The sequence below is a fragment of the Macrobrachium rosenbergii genome, chromosome 16 (assembly GCF_040412425.1).
Source record: "Macrobrachium rosenbergii isolate ZJJX-2024 chromosome 16, ASM4041242v1, whole genome shotgun sequence".
Taxonomy (NCBI): Eukaryota; Metazoa; Arthropoda; class Malacostraca; order Decapoda; family Palaemonidae; genus Macrobrachium; species Macrobrachium rosenbergii.
Genome location: NC_089756.1, coordinates 38953949 through 38972820, shown reverse-complemented (window position 1 = coordinate 38972820; position 18872 = coordinate 38953949). Strand labels below are relative to the sequence as shown.

Below are 18872 nucleotides of genomic sequence, written 5' to 3'. Positions count from 1 at the left end.
GGCAAGGAGTTTAATTTTAAGGAAGGTAGTCGAAACACGGGGAGAAGGGAAGTGGAGGTCACAAATTCCCGGAGGATTGGTAGAATTTGACCTGGCACTAATGAGGGTATGACCCCACCTACAGACACCTGTCAGATATACTGTATATAAATTTCGTTCCTATTCAATCAGAATAGTCTAAGCTTTCTGGAACACGGAAGACAGTAGTGGTTTCTCGAATTAACAAATTGAGACCCTCTTTTGACTGATCTAAGTGTAATCCGGCGTCGCAAAAGCCAAGGTCGCCTAAGAATCATCAAAAGATATGTTCATCTTGGCAGCGAAAATTTCACATTACCCTGCACGAGTGCCTTGTTGCTCGGGGGGCGGAGAGAGAGAGAGAGAGAGAGAGAGAGAGAGAGAGAGAGAGAGAGAGAGAGAGAGAGAGAGAGAGAGCAATAAGACACCAAGCACATCCAAAAAGGAGAGTGAAAGTGGTCCCTAGCTCGTATAACCGATATGAATCTTCCATCTACAGATCTCGGAAACAGCTAGACCGCGTATACCCTTTCAAGAAAACAATATCTCAGTCTCGGAGATACATTTCACTGTGTATTAGAATATATATCTCTCTAAAAGCAAATATATATTTGAAAATATACTTAAATGCATATATTTGAAGATATACATATACCTAAAGGCAAATCTATTTCTAAAATATGTACGAAATTTTTCTCTTTTTTATTAGGCCGATTACCTTGACTTCTGAATCCAGATTCCGGTGTTTAGGATGTGGCCTACGTGTGAGTACGTGTGAAAGCTGGCTGTGCATTGCAGAGCAGAGAGAGAGAGAGAGAGAGAGAGAGAGAGAGAGAGAGAGAGAGAGAGAGAGAGAGAGAGAGAGAGAGAGAGAGAGAGAATTTATATGAATGTTCATCTCGATCCGTATGAATTTGAAGGCCCCTAGTTAACTTCAAAGGAACTAATCCTGCAACTTTTTCAGAGAGAGAGAGAGAGAGAGAGAGAGAGAGAGAGAGAGAGAGAGAGAGAGAGAGAGAGAGAGAGAGAGAGAGAGAGAAGGCCCCTAGAACTTCAAAGGAGAATTTATAATATATGAATGGTCATTTGAATCCATTTGAATTTGAAGGTCCCTAGTTAACTTCAAAGGAACTAATCCTGCAACTTTTTCAGAGAGAGAGAGAGAGAGAGAGAGAGAGAGAGAGAGAGAGAGAGAGCCTCCCCCTTTGAAGGTATACATTTAGTCGTGGAGATAAACAAAGGTCTATTGGTTTTTTACCACTGCAACCCACAACAATCAACTACCAACCTATAACACCTAAATTAAGGATAAACTCCACTTACAAAATGCTTAATCAACTTAGAAACACACACATACACATATATATATATATATATATATATATATATATATATATATATATATATATATATATATATATATATATACCTATATATATATATATATATATATATATATATATATATATATATATATATAATGTGTCATGCAGTTGGATAATTATGGGACGTATGGATTCATTCACGTACAAATTATCCAGGTGACTGGCATATTTATAAACCCCCTTATTAGGAACCATCTCATCTTCCCACGTAAAACGCATCAATTTGCTTAGTTATCAAGGTCCAAAATGCGTATGTGTTATCTTTTCTATGCAGAAAAAAAATGTGAAGAACATTTTCCTCTTGGCATCGATAATAAAACTAAAATTGATTAACCTATGCGTAACCAACAATAAGCGTTTTCACTTTCAATGGTAACTTTACAAACGAATATAATTCGGCTGTAACATGGCCCCCTTCTTCTCCCCTCTCTGTTAGCAAACCTAAATATGGCATAATTTGAAGTAAATTTTGCATTTTGTATTGTATTACTCAAACAACCACCCCCCCCCTCCACCATTAACCTATACGTAACCAACAATAAGCGCTTTCTCTTTCAATGGTAACTTTTATAAACGAATAGAATTCAGCTGTAATATGGCGCCCCCGCCCCTCCTTCTGTTAGCGAACTTAAACATGGCATAATTTGAAGTAAATTTTACATTTTGTATCGTATTACTCAAAACTTCTCCTCTCCCGTAGCGAACCTATAGGCTACACGAAATAATGGGAAACAGAAATCTTATGCATTTTACTACTCAAAACATGATCTGCCAAATACGTTGATGGTCAGGAATAATAGCTGGGGAGATTTCAGTGAATTGAATTGAACTGAATATACAATTTAGGCCAAAGGCCACGCACTGGGACCTATGAGGTCATTCAGCGCTGGAAAGGAAATTGAGAGTAGGTAGGTCCGAAAGGTGTAACAGGAGGAAAACCTCACAGTTGCACAAAGAAATATCTGTTAAGAGAGGGGTGGATAGCGAGATGGAAGAAAGATAATATGAATGGAGGTATAGTAAGAAGGAGACTTCAGTGAATTTTTGGGCAAATGCACGAAAAATTAGTAAACTGCCTTTCCTCGTGTTTTAATCATAAGAGAAGACAAAATATGACGTTACCAGATATGAAAAGCCTACTACTTTCGCCGTTTCCTATAAAGAATCTTAGGGTTTCGTCATGTTTCAGTAAATATCATGGTTGGCTGGAATCTATTTCATAAAAGACGACAAAATATAATGTCAACATATGTAGAAAGCCTACTTTCGCTGCTTCCTATATCTATCTCTTTTATCACGATTCGTTAAATATCGTGGTTGGCTGTAATCTATTTCCTCCAGGGCTTCGGATATGCTCGCGAGGGTACGCGTGGGAAAAAGATTTTAATGCAATTCGTCAACATCTGACGCCATTACTCTAACCGACATATATTGTCGAGGATGTTAACAAAATTATACTATACGAACCCCACAAAAAAAAAAAAAACCTCAACAGTTTAATAATAATAATGCTCCCTTAAGTTGAAAACATCAAAAGGTAACTAACTGCCTCAGTCTGAAAAACTAACAAAATTAATTTCCATCCACTAAAGTTCTGTGCATGTGGTCTGAAAATGTGGAAAAATACATACATGTACAGCACTTGAAACAAGTGATAAACAACGCCATTTAGCTTTATACCAAATACTCAAGTTGACCATTACATGACATGACATCTAGGAAACGAATATATAGACCATAATTGCCGTGAATAAGTACCATATGTTGGTAGCTTTCAGAATAATATATCTGCGGATGAAAAAAAAAAAAAAAACATTGCCATTATGTCGTTACGTCATTTAGGCCATGAACACCTGCACAGATGTTACTGACGATGCTTTCATCGAGTAACAACTTTTCTTCTATTTTGTCTTTCCTCACAGGTATATATCAATGTTATCTTATCTCTCAAGAGAACGGCGTGTTTCTGCCACGACAGAAATACAATAGAGATAGTTTCCTCTATTGTATTGTGTTCGTTATACACCAGAAGACATAAAAAATAGGTAAAGATTAAGAAAACTTACTTCATGTCGTTGAAAAGTCTACAAAATTACATGACATTCCACGGGCGTTGTTTATCGAGTGGTTATTTTCTCCCTTACTCTGTGTGAAGGATTACAGTACAGTACCGTTCTTGTTCCATAAGAAATTGACTACAATAAACAGGAAACCCCAGGTCACATACTGTGAGAAAAAAATATATATAAAAATAATATTGTCTATCACAGTCCCATACACCAGCTCTTATTTAAAAAATTCAACAAAATTTTGGGAACCTAAAATAGACTTACGCAGGAATCCCATATCAATATTTACAATACAAAGCAATGGCAGAATGTATGATTAAAAAGTCTATAAGAACATTGCATATTGCCTAGCTGAAATCCAAAATTCATCATCTTGATAAACACATTCATTTAGTAAGATCGATTAATTTTGAATCATCTGGCATTACATTACCAAGGTCATTAATACTGATCATTTTCAAGGCATGTCAACTTGCACTATGATGAGAATAAAACTTTGTATTATCTCTCTTCTGCAATAACTACTAAGGCAAAATATTTCCTGTTACCAATTCACATTAAGCATGAAAATGACAATGAAATTCTTTTACAATGAGGTTTACCTTGGCCGTGTCAAGTGTTTTGATTCTCCACACATTTCTGTGGTACTGCAATTTGTAAATTTTGAGAAAAATACTCTCATTTAACACCTCCGTCCTTTACACTAGATACTTTAAACTCGTTTTGATTCTCCCCTTCCAAAAATTGTTTACGTCAATTTCTCTGACTCCAAATACATCTTATACCTAGGCCTATCTCTTAGGTTCATTAGTACCATCAACGGTTACTTGCTCCTTTACGTCATTCTCACTAAACAACAACAGGTGTGTCAGCGACTAAGTCAGGTGGTCAATTGGCTTCCATAAAAATAATTGGGAATGGTTTTATCACAAGGTGGCAGCTTCTGTGAACTTGTCACTCTCTAAACAAAATTTAAACTTAATTTGCAAGCTGAAATCTATGGAATATAAAAATAAATTAAATGTAAAATTTATTCCAAGACCAAGCACTCTGTCATAAATTCCTTGACTTTTAGTTATCAAATATTATCGTCCATACCATCACAGTCCTGATTGCTAGGCAAGTAGAAGCATGCTTCAGGCTACACAGTATCCTATGTAAATGGTTGACCAATCAGAACAATGGATATTTAGCAAAGATTCTCCTCCAATAGTTGGGAATGGACATTCCTGGTGGCTAAAGGCAGGCCTATGGCTTCCATGAGGCCATTCAGGTCAACAACAACTTAAGGTCTCATCTGCTACTCTCCTGGAATGCTAAGGCTTAAACTAAATAGATAAATAGAATTTAGAATTTAGGCCAAAGGCCAAGCACTGAGACCTGTGAGGTAATTCAGCGCTGAAACGTTAATTGACAATAAAAAGGACTGAAAGGTGTAACAGGAGGAAAACCTCCCAGTTTCACTATGAATCAATTGTTAGCAGAGGGTGAAAAGTAAGATGAAAGAAAGAGAATACAAACAGAGGTACAGTAAAAGCAATGAAAGGGGTTGCAGCTTGGGGCTGGAGGGATGCTGGAAAGAACCTCAAGTAATGCCTCCAATGTAACGTGTGAGGTGCACCATACCCTGCTATGGAGGCCTTAAACTAGAGTTTCCACCACCAAGAGGATCCTCTCTGCTAGAGAAAGGAATGTGATCGTCAGGATTAAGATACTGTATTGCTCTACCAATGAGACTTCTTTCCATGCACAAAAAATCCCAGAGGAGCAAATATTTATTCCCTGAGATCCCAGAGGTCAGGATTGAGGCAGAAACTGACAAGTAACATTCACAGTATCCAGCCCAAAAAACTTTACATTACTGAAAGATACCAGCATTGCACACATCAGAGTTAAAGAAGGGAGTCAAGGTAACAGACTGTCTCAGGGGATAAATACCTTGAACCCAGGAGCCCTATGCAGATCTAGCAGCAATATGGGAAATCGATGAGGTTAACCCAGAAAAGATGCCACAGGCCATGACAGATGAAGATGCCAAGAAAGTTTGAGAGGAATGACTTGATGATAGGAGGACTGAAGAAACCCCCAGTGTTTATGTTTCCCTCCTGTTCAACCTAATGACGTAAGTGATGATCTGCACGTCAACAGCTGTTGCATCAGGAGGGTTTGCTGCCCAAACAGGGGATCTTGGCCCAAGACAGAGAGACCCTAAGAATTCCCAGGTCACCATAAGGCTGACCAGAGAGAATCCCACAAGTTTTGTACTGACATTAGGGGATATCCTCTGGCAACAAAAGATGATCCCCCATTCACTGTCACTGAATCACGACATCACCTTCACTGTTGTGGTATGGGTCACAACACTGGTTGTTATATACCATTTCTTTTGTACTCTGGTTGCTCTGTTTGATGAGGATACAAAAACAACAAAATTCTGGGAGTTTGTGTTTCCCCTGTATTTTGGCAATCTGATACCTTTATCAAGTTACACTTACATGAAGTCTCTGCTTTTCTTGATGGTTCCCTCGATATCCAATAATAATAGCAGACTTCTGTAAATGAGATAAAAGTTTTGTGCATGGCTTTCATATGGAAACCTTGATCATTTCATAGCATCAAGCTATTTCTATCTGTTCATGGAACTCAATAATGAATAACAAATTTTTTAGAGTAAATCACTATTTTAGAGTTCGTGTGCAACTACCCACTCACAGAATCCTTGAAAGCTTCAATGGCACAGGTGTGTCAATTCAGATTAGTTAAAATCTCTTGAGAATATTAGTAAAAATTTCATTTTCATCAGGAACTCTTTAAAAGGAAATTCTTCACCCACTCTTACGTTAAAGTTGAAGACTGCCTTCAACTTTTTATGAAGTGCATCATTGTTAGCTGATAGTTTCATAATCACTTGCCTTCTGGATTTGTTTTCATATTTACTAATAAGTAGTTTACCAGACTCCCTCAAAGGGAATATTGTGGGATGATGATGAAGTTCAAGAAAATGCTGCTTTCTTGATGCTTGCTAAATTACCATAGGTGACACTTTTATTAGCTGATTTCCCTCTTTCTTGGGTGACATTTCTACTAGTTCAGTGATAACCTTAAACAAATACCTGATCCTTGTATACACATATTTGCTGACTTCTTTTCTGCTTGCCCATATTGTGCTTCAAGTACTGAAATTTATCACATTAAATGGTTTAAGCTTGTGTACTGCTCTCTCCTTCTCTTGATTTGCCATTCTTCTCCTGTCCATTTAATTCTGTGCACTAATTTTTCTTTGCTTTCCTGTACCTAATAATATTAGCCTCATATTTTACATACTGTATTAGACATTTAGGTTAAAATAATCACAATTACTTTCAGAAATGAATTTTGAATTACCTTGATTAAAGTAAAAATCATTTAAATCCAATCTGATCTTTTAAATAAAGATGTAGATGTGTTCACCTTATTTCTTCCCATAAATATTTCCATACAGGTTTACATTTGAACCACCTACTATACTGATGAATACAAACTGTTTTAAATACCCAAATTTACTACACGTCCATATAACAACAATTACTGTAGTTGAAAGAAGGGTGCTCTAGAAATATACACTGAATCAAACATACACAAACTCCAGGACACACTGCAGTAATTCTTACAAGTCCTGAAAACCAGGTAAAAATGGCCAAATTTCAAACCTGGACCAAGTAGTGGTACTACAGCCACTTTTTAATGAAAAAAATCTCATATTGTCATAAATTCCTTTAATAACTTTCCAGACACATTACATAAGTACAAAAACCTCTTCACGAGATCACAGCAACAATATCAGAGAGAAAACCCTATTTAAAGAGTATTTAAGGTATACAGTATATAAAAATAAGTGAACTACTGTTATTTGTATCACATTGGGGATCACTACATAAAACACATAACACTTTTTGGTACCACTTCTGTCAATAAAAATAACTATTAGCAAATATATAGTTCTCATATCCATACAAACATTCTTAGAAGCTGTTCATCACAGATAACGATATTCACTAAACTACATCATTATAAAATATCACAGGTCCTCTACATCACCAACGTTTCTAGAGAGAGAAATGAACGATGGCATCTTCTTAGGGAGAGGACGTCGCTCAAAAGCATCACATTTGAAGTCTTGTGTGTCATCCTGCATTTCTTTGGTCATGTTGCTACAGGTTCCTCGCCTGTTAGCTTGAGCCCTGTCATCAGCACTTTCTTTATTGCCAGAAGAAGATCCAGGTGATGTTTCATACATTCCTTTCAGTTGTTCTATTTTCTGCAACATCTTCCCTCTCTTTTGTTCTAAATCTAAAGCACTTAGAGTCTCTTCTTTAGTTCCTGCAATTCGAGTTAACTGTTCTTTCAATTCACCACCAGGTACATCAGAGTGAGAAGGCCTCTCTAAGAGGTCCACTTCCATTTCATCTTTCCCCGCATTTGAATTATCATCTACCTTCTGTCCCCTGCTTTGTATATCTTTCATCACAGCACCATCTCCGACACCGGGAAGATTACCCTCGCCTACATGAAAATACCTTTTCAGTATACCATCATCATCAGCAACAATCACTTTTTTCTTTTTCTGCTTCACGCTGGGCTCTCCTAACACATCAACAGAGTCGCTGGATTTGCGTCTCCTTGGCTGGGAAACACGCATTTTCTTCAAGGAAGTGCATGGGGTTACAGGCTCTAGAGAGATACTTTTCTTTTTTTTTCTTGACCCCTTGCGATGTGAGAGTGGACAGGCTTCACCTCTAGGGCACTTACCTGATGTGCTAAATTCTTCACATTCCAACACATGGTGCTTCTTGCACTGAAATATCAAAGTAAATATGACATTACATGTCCTTTTAGATGAAGAAAGAAAGTGGGTTTAATAAATTCATTAAAATGAAACTTAAAGTCCCAATTTCTTTTTGGGGTGGGTGAAGAGACACATTACGTAAGCCTAGTCCTAAAATTCTTTGGTAAACAAAATGGTGCTTTCAACATCTTTCTGGATAGACAAACAACTCCAGACTTACCAGTTATTCAGTCTGAACAGTTCTCTCTTAAAAATGATTAAATACTAGTCTTCACATGATTTACAGTATTAGTTTAACCAAAACATTAACACTCTCAACTCTAATAAAAGGTCTAACAAACAAACTTTGAATAAAGCCAAATGAACTTTAAAGTAATCTGAGACTTTGCCAGAAGAATAAATAACACTTATCGTTAACTGGGAAATATAACTGACGAAAAAGTATTATCTGGAAGAAATCAGTACAAAAAATCAACTTCAATTAAGGTGCAACATTAAGAAACTGTGCCTATCTTGGGCATTTGACACAGGACACCTCCTGTAATATTAGAGGTTTGTACCTAACAAAAATAAATATTCTAAATCTTGAACATAAACAAAACCACCTAGGTTTGCATTACCTCAACCTACTCTCATCTTCAGATTCTTCAGGAAAGCTCTTCTTAGAAAGTGAAGGGCATCTCTCTGATTCTCCTCCAAGACGTTCACTGGAGCGGGGATCATAAAGGACACTCTCACTGTCTTCTTGATCATGAACCAAACTCTTTGTTACAATGTCTGAGCCAAATATAAAGCTCAACATTGTTCAATCCATCATACAGGTTACCTACACTGACCTCTGACAGAAGCCTTCCTCACCTTCCTTAATTATCTTAATTCCTTCCACTTGGTTCAACAACTCATAAGGACAAAATTGCAATGCTGTTCCACCTAAGGAAACAACCAGTATACAAGCTACATGTATAGAAACAACAAATTACAAGAAGCATTGCCTTTCCATGTAAACAATGAAAAATGGCTATCTAGATTAGACAAAAGAAGTAACAATAAAACAATATATGCATTCATATGTACAAATTGTGACTGGGTAGTCTACTAACAAAAAAGCAATAAAAAAAAACCACTTCATTTATCATTATACCACCTATCCAGATTTACATGAACAAACTCAATGAAGAGATGAAGTATAATGAATAGTAGAACTAAAACATATTTACAACATATAAAAACTGAGGCACTAACAGCATTAACAAAGCAGGGAATATGGGGGCTTCCTCTAGCAAAGCAATGCCCACATTTTTATGAAATGAATACGCAGCCCTTGTCTGACAATGCACCATATCAGGAAGTATAGCATCTGTAAAATAAATGGCTTTCCTTTGCACGGATACCTTACCTTTTGTAGTATATTATGGCTTTGTTTTGCTGGTAACATTCTGAAGAATCCAGCAGAGCTTTAATGAGGGATCAAAAACATATGAGAATACAAGCACCACACAAATCAGTATATTGCCATATAAAAAATATACAATACTGAACTTACCTCTTGACCAAGAGGACAATGTCCATGTAGAAAGTCTAAGCAAATTGGTGCATTGGGGCTAACCCTAACGTGGCGGTAAGGGCAGTCATCTCGGGTACATATTGAGCGCACAAAATGAGAGCACACAGGCATCTTGTCGGGATCAATTTTGTGCGAAAATGGGCAGTTACTAACAGGACAACGGCCACGCAGAAACCTGCAATAAATTATGGGTGATTATTACTTTCTCCTGAAACAGGGTTACTGACATTAAAAGCCTGCCACTGTACCTATATTTTCTAAATTGGGAACAACACTGTATGAGTTGTATTATATTGTGCCATGACACTATGCCATGCACTAGCATCATAAAAAACCACAAGATAACTTTCAAAGATGAATTTAAGATCACAAGGAGTACATGAATTACATTTTACACTGAATATTCTATATTCATACATGGTTTCTGAAATCTCACCTTGTGCAAATGGCTATTTTGGTCGGGTCATGCAGATACGGGCAATCTCCCTTGTCCTTTTTAGTACATCTCCCAAACCTGTTGAAGAAGATGCAGTACTGGTTACGTTTCTGCAGCGTGCCCCTTCTCTTCTTCTGAGATAAGGTTATCATGCTTCGGTGTTTGGCAGAGCTGTAAAGAAAAAAGTCATCGTTACACTCTGTTTAGGAACCTTTCACTGTATAGAAATGATTACTATTCCATATATTTATTCCATAAGTACAACTTTACCAACTGGAATAATGTCTAAACATCAACCATCTTCCTGCCAAACTTAGTTTACTGATTTATGAAACAACATTTTACTAATCTACTGCTAAGTTATGAAAAAGATTTGGTATAAAACTAACTGTCATTGAAGTGGGTGAAATGCTTTGTCCTTGGATTACCCAGACCAATGGCAACTTACAAGTCATTCTCTGTTACAAGTGGCACCCACCTTATGGGTTGGGAGACTTAAAACTTAGTGTAAAATTGATGGTTATAATACTAGGAGCCATACTGCTGCTAGCTAAAGATTTTTCTCCATCCTTTCCCTTCAAGAGGTTTGACAAGAAATGAGTTCTCTCCACTCTCTTCTGTCCAGAACTTTATCTGGCTCAGCTCTTATCAGGTCTATCCCCTTTTTTACATGAATTCCTCAGCTTTCCTAAGTCTTTGACATGCTACTTCCATATCAAACTGCTTTTCAAACAAGCTGTTCTTCATCCATTCTCATCACATGATAAAATTATCTCAGTCTTTGAGATCTTACTCTATGTTCCAGCCTCTGGACATCACATCCCACTGCCAATTCCCCATTCATAATATACTCTGGTCATATTCAGGCCATGTACTTTAACAATCTATGGTCACACCTTTTCAAAATCTTCATTTTCTTTGTCGGCGTCAAATTTTCTGCTGCACATAGGCTTTTCAGTAAATTTTATGAATTATCTGAGGTACCCCACTTACAAACATTCTGAGCACACTAGAGCCCAGGACATCTTGCGCAGGAGCAAAAGGATTACAATTCCGGAAAGGTAGAAGAGTAGGTAGATGAGCCGTGCATCCCAGATGCATTGAAAACTGGAGGAAGACAGTTATGATAACAAAGAAGAGGATGATCAAAAGAAAGACACCTGGAAGATGGCATTAGAGGCACCTGAAACATTCCTTTGATTTGCTTGAGGCCCATTTTGCTTAAAGCAAAGCAGATGAGCTACTTCAGGCTTCCATGCAAAATAGAGCCGAATCTGTTAAAACATGTAACCCTCAGTGACACGTTATGGGGAACTGCTAAAAAACAAGTCTCCTTATCTGCTGCGTGTTGCCTTTTGTCAGCAATAAGCCAAGTCATAAGGCTGGAGAAAAGCATTCTTTTTTCGTGAGGGATGAAAATGAGAATGAATACAACAAAAACACTGGACAGGTTAGTAGGAAGAGAGAAAAAAGAATGGATGAGAGGAGTGTAAAGAGTCCTACATAATGAGTTTGGTCTTCTCCACTGCCTGAAATAAAATGAACGGAAGGACTGACCACTACATTTTATGCAAGATGAAAAGCTGGTGAATTCTACATCTCTGATGATGCTGTTCAATTATTTGAAGTTACAAGAGGATGCAATTTCAATATAATCTAGTGAAAAAACAAAACACTTTACAGTACCTCAAAACCGCTCTTGCTTGATGAGCTTTAGTGAGCTCATAATGGCCCGTCTTGGTGCGAGAATACGTCAATCCCCAATGTGAACTCTTGATAATAAGGGCTTTGATGTGGATAGGGGTTTGCTCTCCAGTCGCGTCAAAGTACGGCCACCAGCACTGACACTGTATTGGTTGCCGCGTAATTTCAAAATGCATTTTGAGCCTGTAGAGTAAAATGAAATGAGGAAAATGATACACATAGTATCACAAAATAAATACAATTAAGGTCAACGTTATTTCAATTCAACAACAGCAAATATCAAAGAAAAATAACACTGTACAATTTCACTGATTACAAAGTGAACTGCATTAACAAGTCAACACCTTTAATGGAAGAAAACTTATAACTTGTAAATTTCAAGGAACTAAAATCACCTGGAACGAATTCACAGTAAATACTTACCTTTTCCAGCAACGTTAGAGAGCTGCTTCTTTGCTGTCTGTTTGTGAAGTGAAGTCTTTGTAGCTTTATACAAAATGCCGCCGATATTCACAAACCGATCTGAGAAACTACCGGAGTCCCTGTGTGCACATAAAAATCTAATTATACAGGCTAAGTGACTTATAATTTATATAAAACAAGAGAAAACTCATAACAATACAAAACATGGTACTTTATATGTCATTAAAAGCAAAACAATTGGTCAATAATACAAGCCACTTATTTAGACCTTAATGACCAGCAAATGAGAAAGATAATAGTTCTATATTCTTATAACAGCTCAGGTTGCAAATGGACATCCTTTTACTAAAAATAAAATTAAAGGCTTGTATAAAAAGAAGAGCATAAACTGCTTGAAACACTTTGTATTCTTATGTGTTCTTAAACTTAGTAAACTGATTTTACTCATGCTGAATTACTACTCAACTGAGAGGCAACATGTGTTCTTCTGTATTTGTCTGACTGAAAATACAGTTCATAGCAAGATCATAAAACTTCCTTCATCTTCAGGCGTCTGCAAGGGTCCACGGTATCGTGGGAGTTGCTTGCCAAAGGTCACAGAATGTTTGAGGAGTTGTTACAAGAGTATGAATCTGCACTACTCTCAGGGTAAGTTTTTCTTTACCAGAAGAGAAATAACATTCTAGCCACTACTACATTATCAAACCTACATGTAAAATTTCTTCACCCAATTATGTGTCTACAAAGTCATCTGTAAATATTCTATTCAATACTGGGTAACATACAAATTTCAGTTGGTTTGCGTCAATCTTTTGCTACTGGGGTTAAAACATAACGAAATCCTAGAAACAGAACATTAAACATGGAAAAGAATGAAATGGGAGTTGATGATGTACAAAAATAAACAAAGTAAAAACATATCTGAAGTCCCTCTTTGTGAAGGACATACAATTAGAAGTTATCCTGTTTACTCTCTATAAAGAAAAAAATGGTTTTAAAAAATCAAGTAAACAATCACAACAAAAAAATGTAATCCCTCACCTCTTCCTAGTTTCTTGAAGATGATGACTTGCTTTTCCCCTGGTTGACACCCAAGTGAACCTTTTATTACTAATTCTTTTTAAAGTGGGAGAATCCACTTTCAACCGGTTAATTCTGTACTTTGAAACAATGCCCTTGGCTGCTTTCTGCTTGGCAGACAAACCAATGCCCCGGTTTTCTATTTTGTACTTTGTATGAATCTTCCTCATCACTTTAGCATCAACACTCTTCAGCACAGAAACTTTTCCAGACCTGATGGGAACATTGCGAACCAGCTTATGCCGTCGTATTATCGTTCTGGTGTTGGACTTGTTAGCTTCCCTCAAGACCTTGGTCTTCAACACTCCAGCACTGGGTTTCCTCCTGATGAGCTTTGTTTTAGATAAGACCATGTAATTTTTCTTTACTTCATTATCTACCGTAACACCATGCACCATGGATGAGTCTTTGACTGCTTTAAGCACAGAAGACAAAGGCCTCTTCACGAGTTTCGTTTTCGTCTTAATGGTGTACTTTGGTCTCTCCAGCATGTTGTCAATTACTGGAGAGGATCCCGACAGCCGCCTGACTAATTTGTTTCTTGATATTATTGTGTAGCGCCTCTTGGGGTGGTTTTTAGCCAAGATACTATGAGGTCTGACTGGAAACACAGGTGAAGGGCGGCACAGAGTGATGTGTGACCCATCCTTCTTTCGGGAAAGTGAATACACCAGGGGTACACTGTCCGACCTTGTCTCTCTGATTGGCGTTGTTAGTTTAGTTTTGGAAAGACTCTTTGACCTACGTCGCACGAGCTTAGTTTTCGTGATGACTCTGTACTTGGAAACCATACTTGGAGTAGGCTTTACGACACTATTTGTTTCTGCCTGCATCTGACTTCCGTGTTTTGAATCACTACATGATAATGAAGGCACCACCTTCTTAGGACTAGACTTAGAAGCAATGGCTACGATATCAACCTTATCACTACTTGACAATGACTTCAAAAGAATGGGGTTTATGAGTATATTTGAACTTTTGACAGGAGAAGCTCTTAGCTTGCTTTCTGTATGAGAGTTAGCAGGATTTTTGGTAAAAAGATTTGCACTGACTTCTGCAGAATGAGGCGAGTCCCTTTTAACTAACGTCAAATTCTGATCACTACGAGTGGGACCAGAGAGCAACGAATTACTAGCACCTGAACTTACATTAGGTTTACCTGTTATATCACAACGATTCACATTTGACAAAGAATACACACTCCTGCTTTTATTAAATGGTAGAGTATTATTCACTTTTCTATGATTCTCTTTGACTAAGCCTTTACTACTTGTATTCACAGTCTTAACAAGCCCTAAACTTTCAGCCTTTCCCGAGGTTTTACTGTTCATCGTTCTTGAAAATACATTTGCATTTGCTTTCTCACTTTCCCTGATAATACAGTATTTCTCATAGCCATGTTTGGTTTTTCTTTCGACACTGTGAGCACCTGTCCTGTTGTCAACTTTGAATTTATTCTTTGTCAATTCTGACAGGTTTCCACCAAAATTAGAAAAACCATCTTTCACTTTGCTCTGGCGCAGGTACTTGAACCTAGAAGGACTCGAGGAATCAACAGGTAAGCCTATGCGATTGTGTTGTGAAGACACTGGACGAGTCCTCCATGAGTAAATGGATGGCTTTACTGAATTTACATACGATACCTGAGACTTGGGAGTAACGCTAGAGTAAGTAGACTGGCTATTTGCATACACAGGTCTTTGGCTTCCAAAGTTATAAACTAAGCTTGAGGAACTCCCAGTGTGGTGAGATTCAAGCTGGTTAAGTGTGGTTGATGAGGATGTCTGTATTGTATTAGACAAATGTTGTACTGCCTTGGGTGGCGATGAAGCTTGATGAATTTGTTTAACTGATACAGAGGCATTCCCTGTTTCCGATAAATTCTGTTGCACCGATTGCAAAAATGCTTTGTGAGGGCCTGACTTTTGGAAAAATGCCGGATTGACATGGAACTTCGATTTCACTTGAGTTTCACTTCTCCTGGCAATAAAGTCTGGATTAAAGTGAATATTCGTCTTGTCATCTCTGTTGTCCATCGCTTACATCCTGGAAAAAATACATTGATGAAAACATGTTTTAAAAGCAATAATCAAAATAAAATACCAAGTGATCATTTTAGCAAATGCAATAAAAACTGAGGATGTGCAGAACTGGATATGGTATATAATGATGGTGTTGAAAGAAAGAAATTTCATCTGTAAATCAAAGGCAATTCAAATCAAATCTGGAAGTGTATCCAAATTACAACTGAAATGCCTCTAAGAATCTAACTAAAAATCTTCCCTTTAAATAATGACAGGATGTGATTAAAACAGTCAAGATGGAATCTATACTGCAAGCTTTACAGGCTTGGGTGAAATAATTTAATAATGAAGTATAGCAAATGAAGTTCAGTAACACATGGATGCAAGATATACAAATTTCAGGAAATATAGCATTTTTATAATGTTGAAGGTTTAAGCCGACAGATCATAACACATATCCAAAGATTTCACTTTACCTTTTACCTACTTACTCCACTGAACTCATATCAAGATGCATGTCTGCAATTGTTGTAAATGAGATATCCATGGGAAAAATCTTTAGTTATCTCAGGAAAAAACAAAGGAACCTCAGAACAGTGTTCCACAACTGGCAGGAATAAATAGAAGGCAAATGCAGTGTCATGAAATAGTTGTGCAAATACAGTACACAAAACTGAATGGACTAGTGACTAGTCAAAACATCAAATAAATTTAGTAGGCTATCCCCATGTCTACAAAGTTTGCTCATGTCAAGCATTTTTATATACGAATGTTGTTCACACGTACATGCAAAATTAATCTAACATTCATTTAACTGTAAAATATGATAACTATTACTATGTTGTTTCATTCAGCGACAGCTTTGACTTATGGCTATTTTCAGTAGGTGCTCTACCTTACCTCTCCCAGGGAGATATGACCATAGCTAACGGCAGTGCATTCATCACTGAATTCCCAAATGAGCACAGATCTCTATTATCTTTTACATAAGCTGTAGCCCAGCATATTAATAGGCAAGGCAGGTGAGAGAGTAAATGACAAGTGGAAGGAGCCTAATTAAAAAAATGCATACACACTTTACTATAATGGGATTCAATATTTTGGTTAGAACAAGCATAACAAACAAATAATAAGAAGTTAACATATGTTTACACAGAGGTTTGAACAAAACGAACATCTACAGGTGAGATTCCATTAGCATTAACTAAGTGGGGGGCACACATTTTGTACAGTTTGAACACTGTGGCTTGTCCTTCAATTCCAACATAACAGGTATGGTACTTAAGGACTGTAACCAAAATGACCCTAACCTAAACCTAATACCTAACATAATCTATCACTACCTAGCCAGTATGAATCCCAGTAATGGGTACATGTAATTATCACCTACTAAGAATGCACTGCCTTAAAACAATACAAGAAGAAAACATATTAATCCTTAAATTACTACACTAAAAGTTACCAAGTCAGTCAGCTTTCAAGAAAATAGCTCCAAAGGAATCACAAGCTACATACCTATGGGAGATATAATTTGAAATGACCAAGGAATAACAACTGTGTGGAGAGAGGCCAGGAAAGATGAAGACCTAGACCTGTTGGGAGTTCCAGAAGAATGAGCACCAGGTAGCATGGAGAGATCTCACCTTATCTCCATAATTTTATAGAAAAGCTCTGCAGGGTGCCGTGTTTAGTATCATCTCCAAGATATATGTAAAAGCATAACAAAAGACGGTAAATTTCTCAAATTATCTCAGTGAATTCCTCAAATGATCTCACCTGTACTGCAATATATACAACTTTCTCTATATTGTTCAGCTGAAATATTGTACTAATAAATTATATCTCCTTGCAGAGCTCTTCTGTAAAATGTAATTTCATCTCTTACCTCGATAAGCAAAATGCCAACTTAAAATACTACCCAGAGATGATAATTAGCCTACAATATGGCGATTTAACAAAACATTTTCGGTAAATTTAAGGAGACGGCTGCATGAAGATACTATTATGATAATATCTGGACTGAGGAATATACAAAAGGGTGTAAACAAAGCAGTTCAGTTGAGATAGTTTGAGAAATTTACCAAGATAACTGAAATTTAGCCTGTCTTTTGTTTACATTTTTGCACTCATCTCCGAGAGGCTGGTACTAAACACAGCATGTCGCACAACTTTTGCCATGTTTAGTATCAGCACCTCAAGGACAAACATAGAAATATAAACCAATGATGGTAAATTTCTCATTATTTCAACAAATTTCTCAAGTTATCTCACCTCTACTGTATTTGGCTATATGCATTCATTTCTATGCTATCTTCGTGCAGCCATCTCCTTTACATTTACCATTTCTGTTGGTTAATTCAAAGAATGTCCAACCTGAGACAAGACCCATACTGAACAAAACACCTGCGATTGGCTAAATTCAAGCAACCCATATGCATAGCCCATGACCCATTGACAGGCTCACCATCAGCTGATCGGCCCTGGACAGGGGTACGATCCCAGCAGCCTACGACAAATTTAGATGAGGCACAATGCCCTAGGATAAGTTAGAATATATATGATTCACTTTAAACGGTACTTTTACATATGCAGGGAGGAGATCTGGTCAAACTGCAACCCCTACTGGCCACTGCCAAATTGTTGCACGAACGTCCAACAGCCTACCGTAACCTTGACGCAACCTGGCTTAACCCCGACGTATAGATTAATACGCCTGCGTAAAATCTAGTAAAAACCCGTTGAAAATCACAAAAGAACACTCAATTACCGTATTTCCTCGACAGACTCGTAACGAGTGGCAAGAAATGACATAAAACTGAGGTTAAATTCACTCACTAGGTCAAGACATTTACTGTCACTGTGATGGGGGACTGTTCACTACGTTCACTACGTACAAAAGGCGCAGTGTTGCCACGCCGCGACTTTTCCCTACGAGTCGAACTCGGAACAGGAAGAATAAAAAATAAGATTTGTTTGTTATTCCATTTTCTGCGTATGAAATACACCGTAAAAAAGAAAATATACATTATGACTACAAAAAGCATTCATTATTACCTTCTTATTGAAAAGTTTAATTATGTCATGGACATTCTTAGTACTTTGCCAAGTATTTTACCTTCTTCTCCCACTAGCATTAAATTAAAGATCGTGCTATTTTCAAATTTGAGTGGGCTACCCTAGTTATCACCAACTCTGTTCTTCTCGTATACTGAGCACGGTGATTTCTCAGTCTTATTTATTTGCTTAGTATAAGCGAACGTCTAGAAAATTCCCTAGACCTTGGATTAAATTAGCTATTAATACTCTGGCAAAGCCTCTTACCACTAGAGTAACATGTGGGACTT

At 37.3% G+C, this 18872-nt stretch overlaps 1 protein-coding gene across 1 annotated transcript; it reads right to left on the bottom strand.

Annotated features, from left to right (window-relative positions):
* Window positions 1–7212: 7212 nt before the first annotated feature.
* ZC3H3 (Zinc finger CCCH domain-containing protein 3) lies at window positions 7213–18262 on the bottom strand. The gene is given in 8 exon segments (XM_067118913.1): window positions 7213–8306; window positions 9841–10036; window positions 10298–10468; window positions 11984–12059; window positions 12062–12184; window positions 12425–12543; window positions 13466–15550; window positions 16005–18262. Coding segments are annotated over 7 exon segments (3537 nt in total). The 5' UTR covers window positions 15541–15550; window positions 16005–18262; the 3' UTR covers window positions 7213–7529.
* Between the last annotated feature and the right edge of the window lie 610 nt (window positions 18263–18872).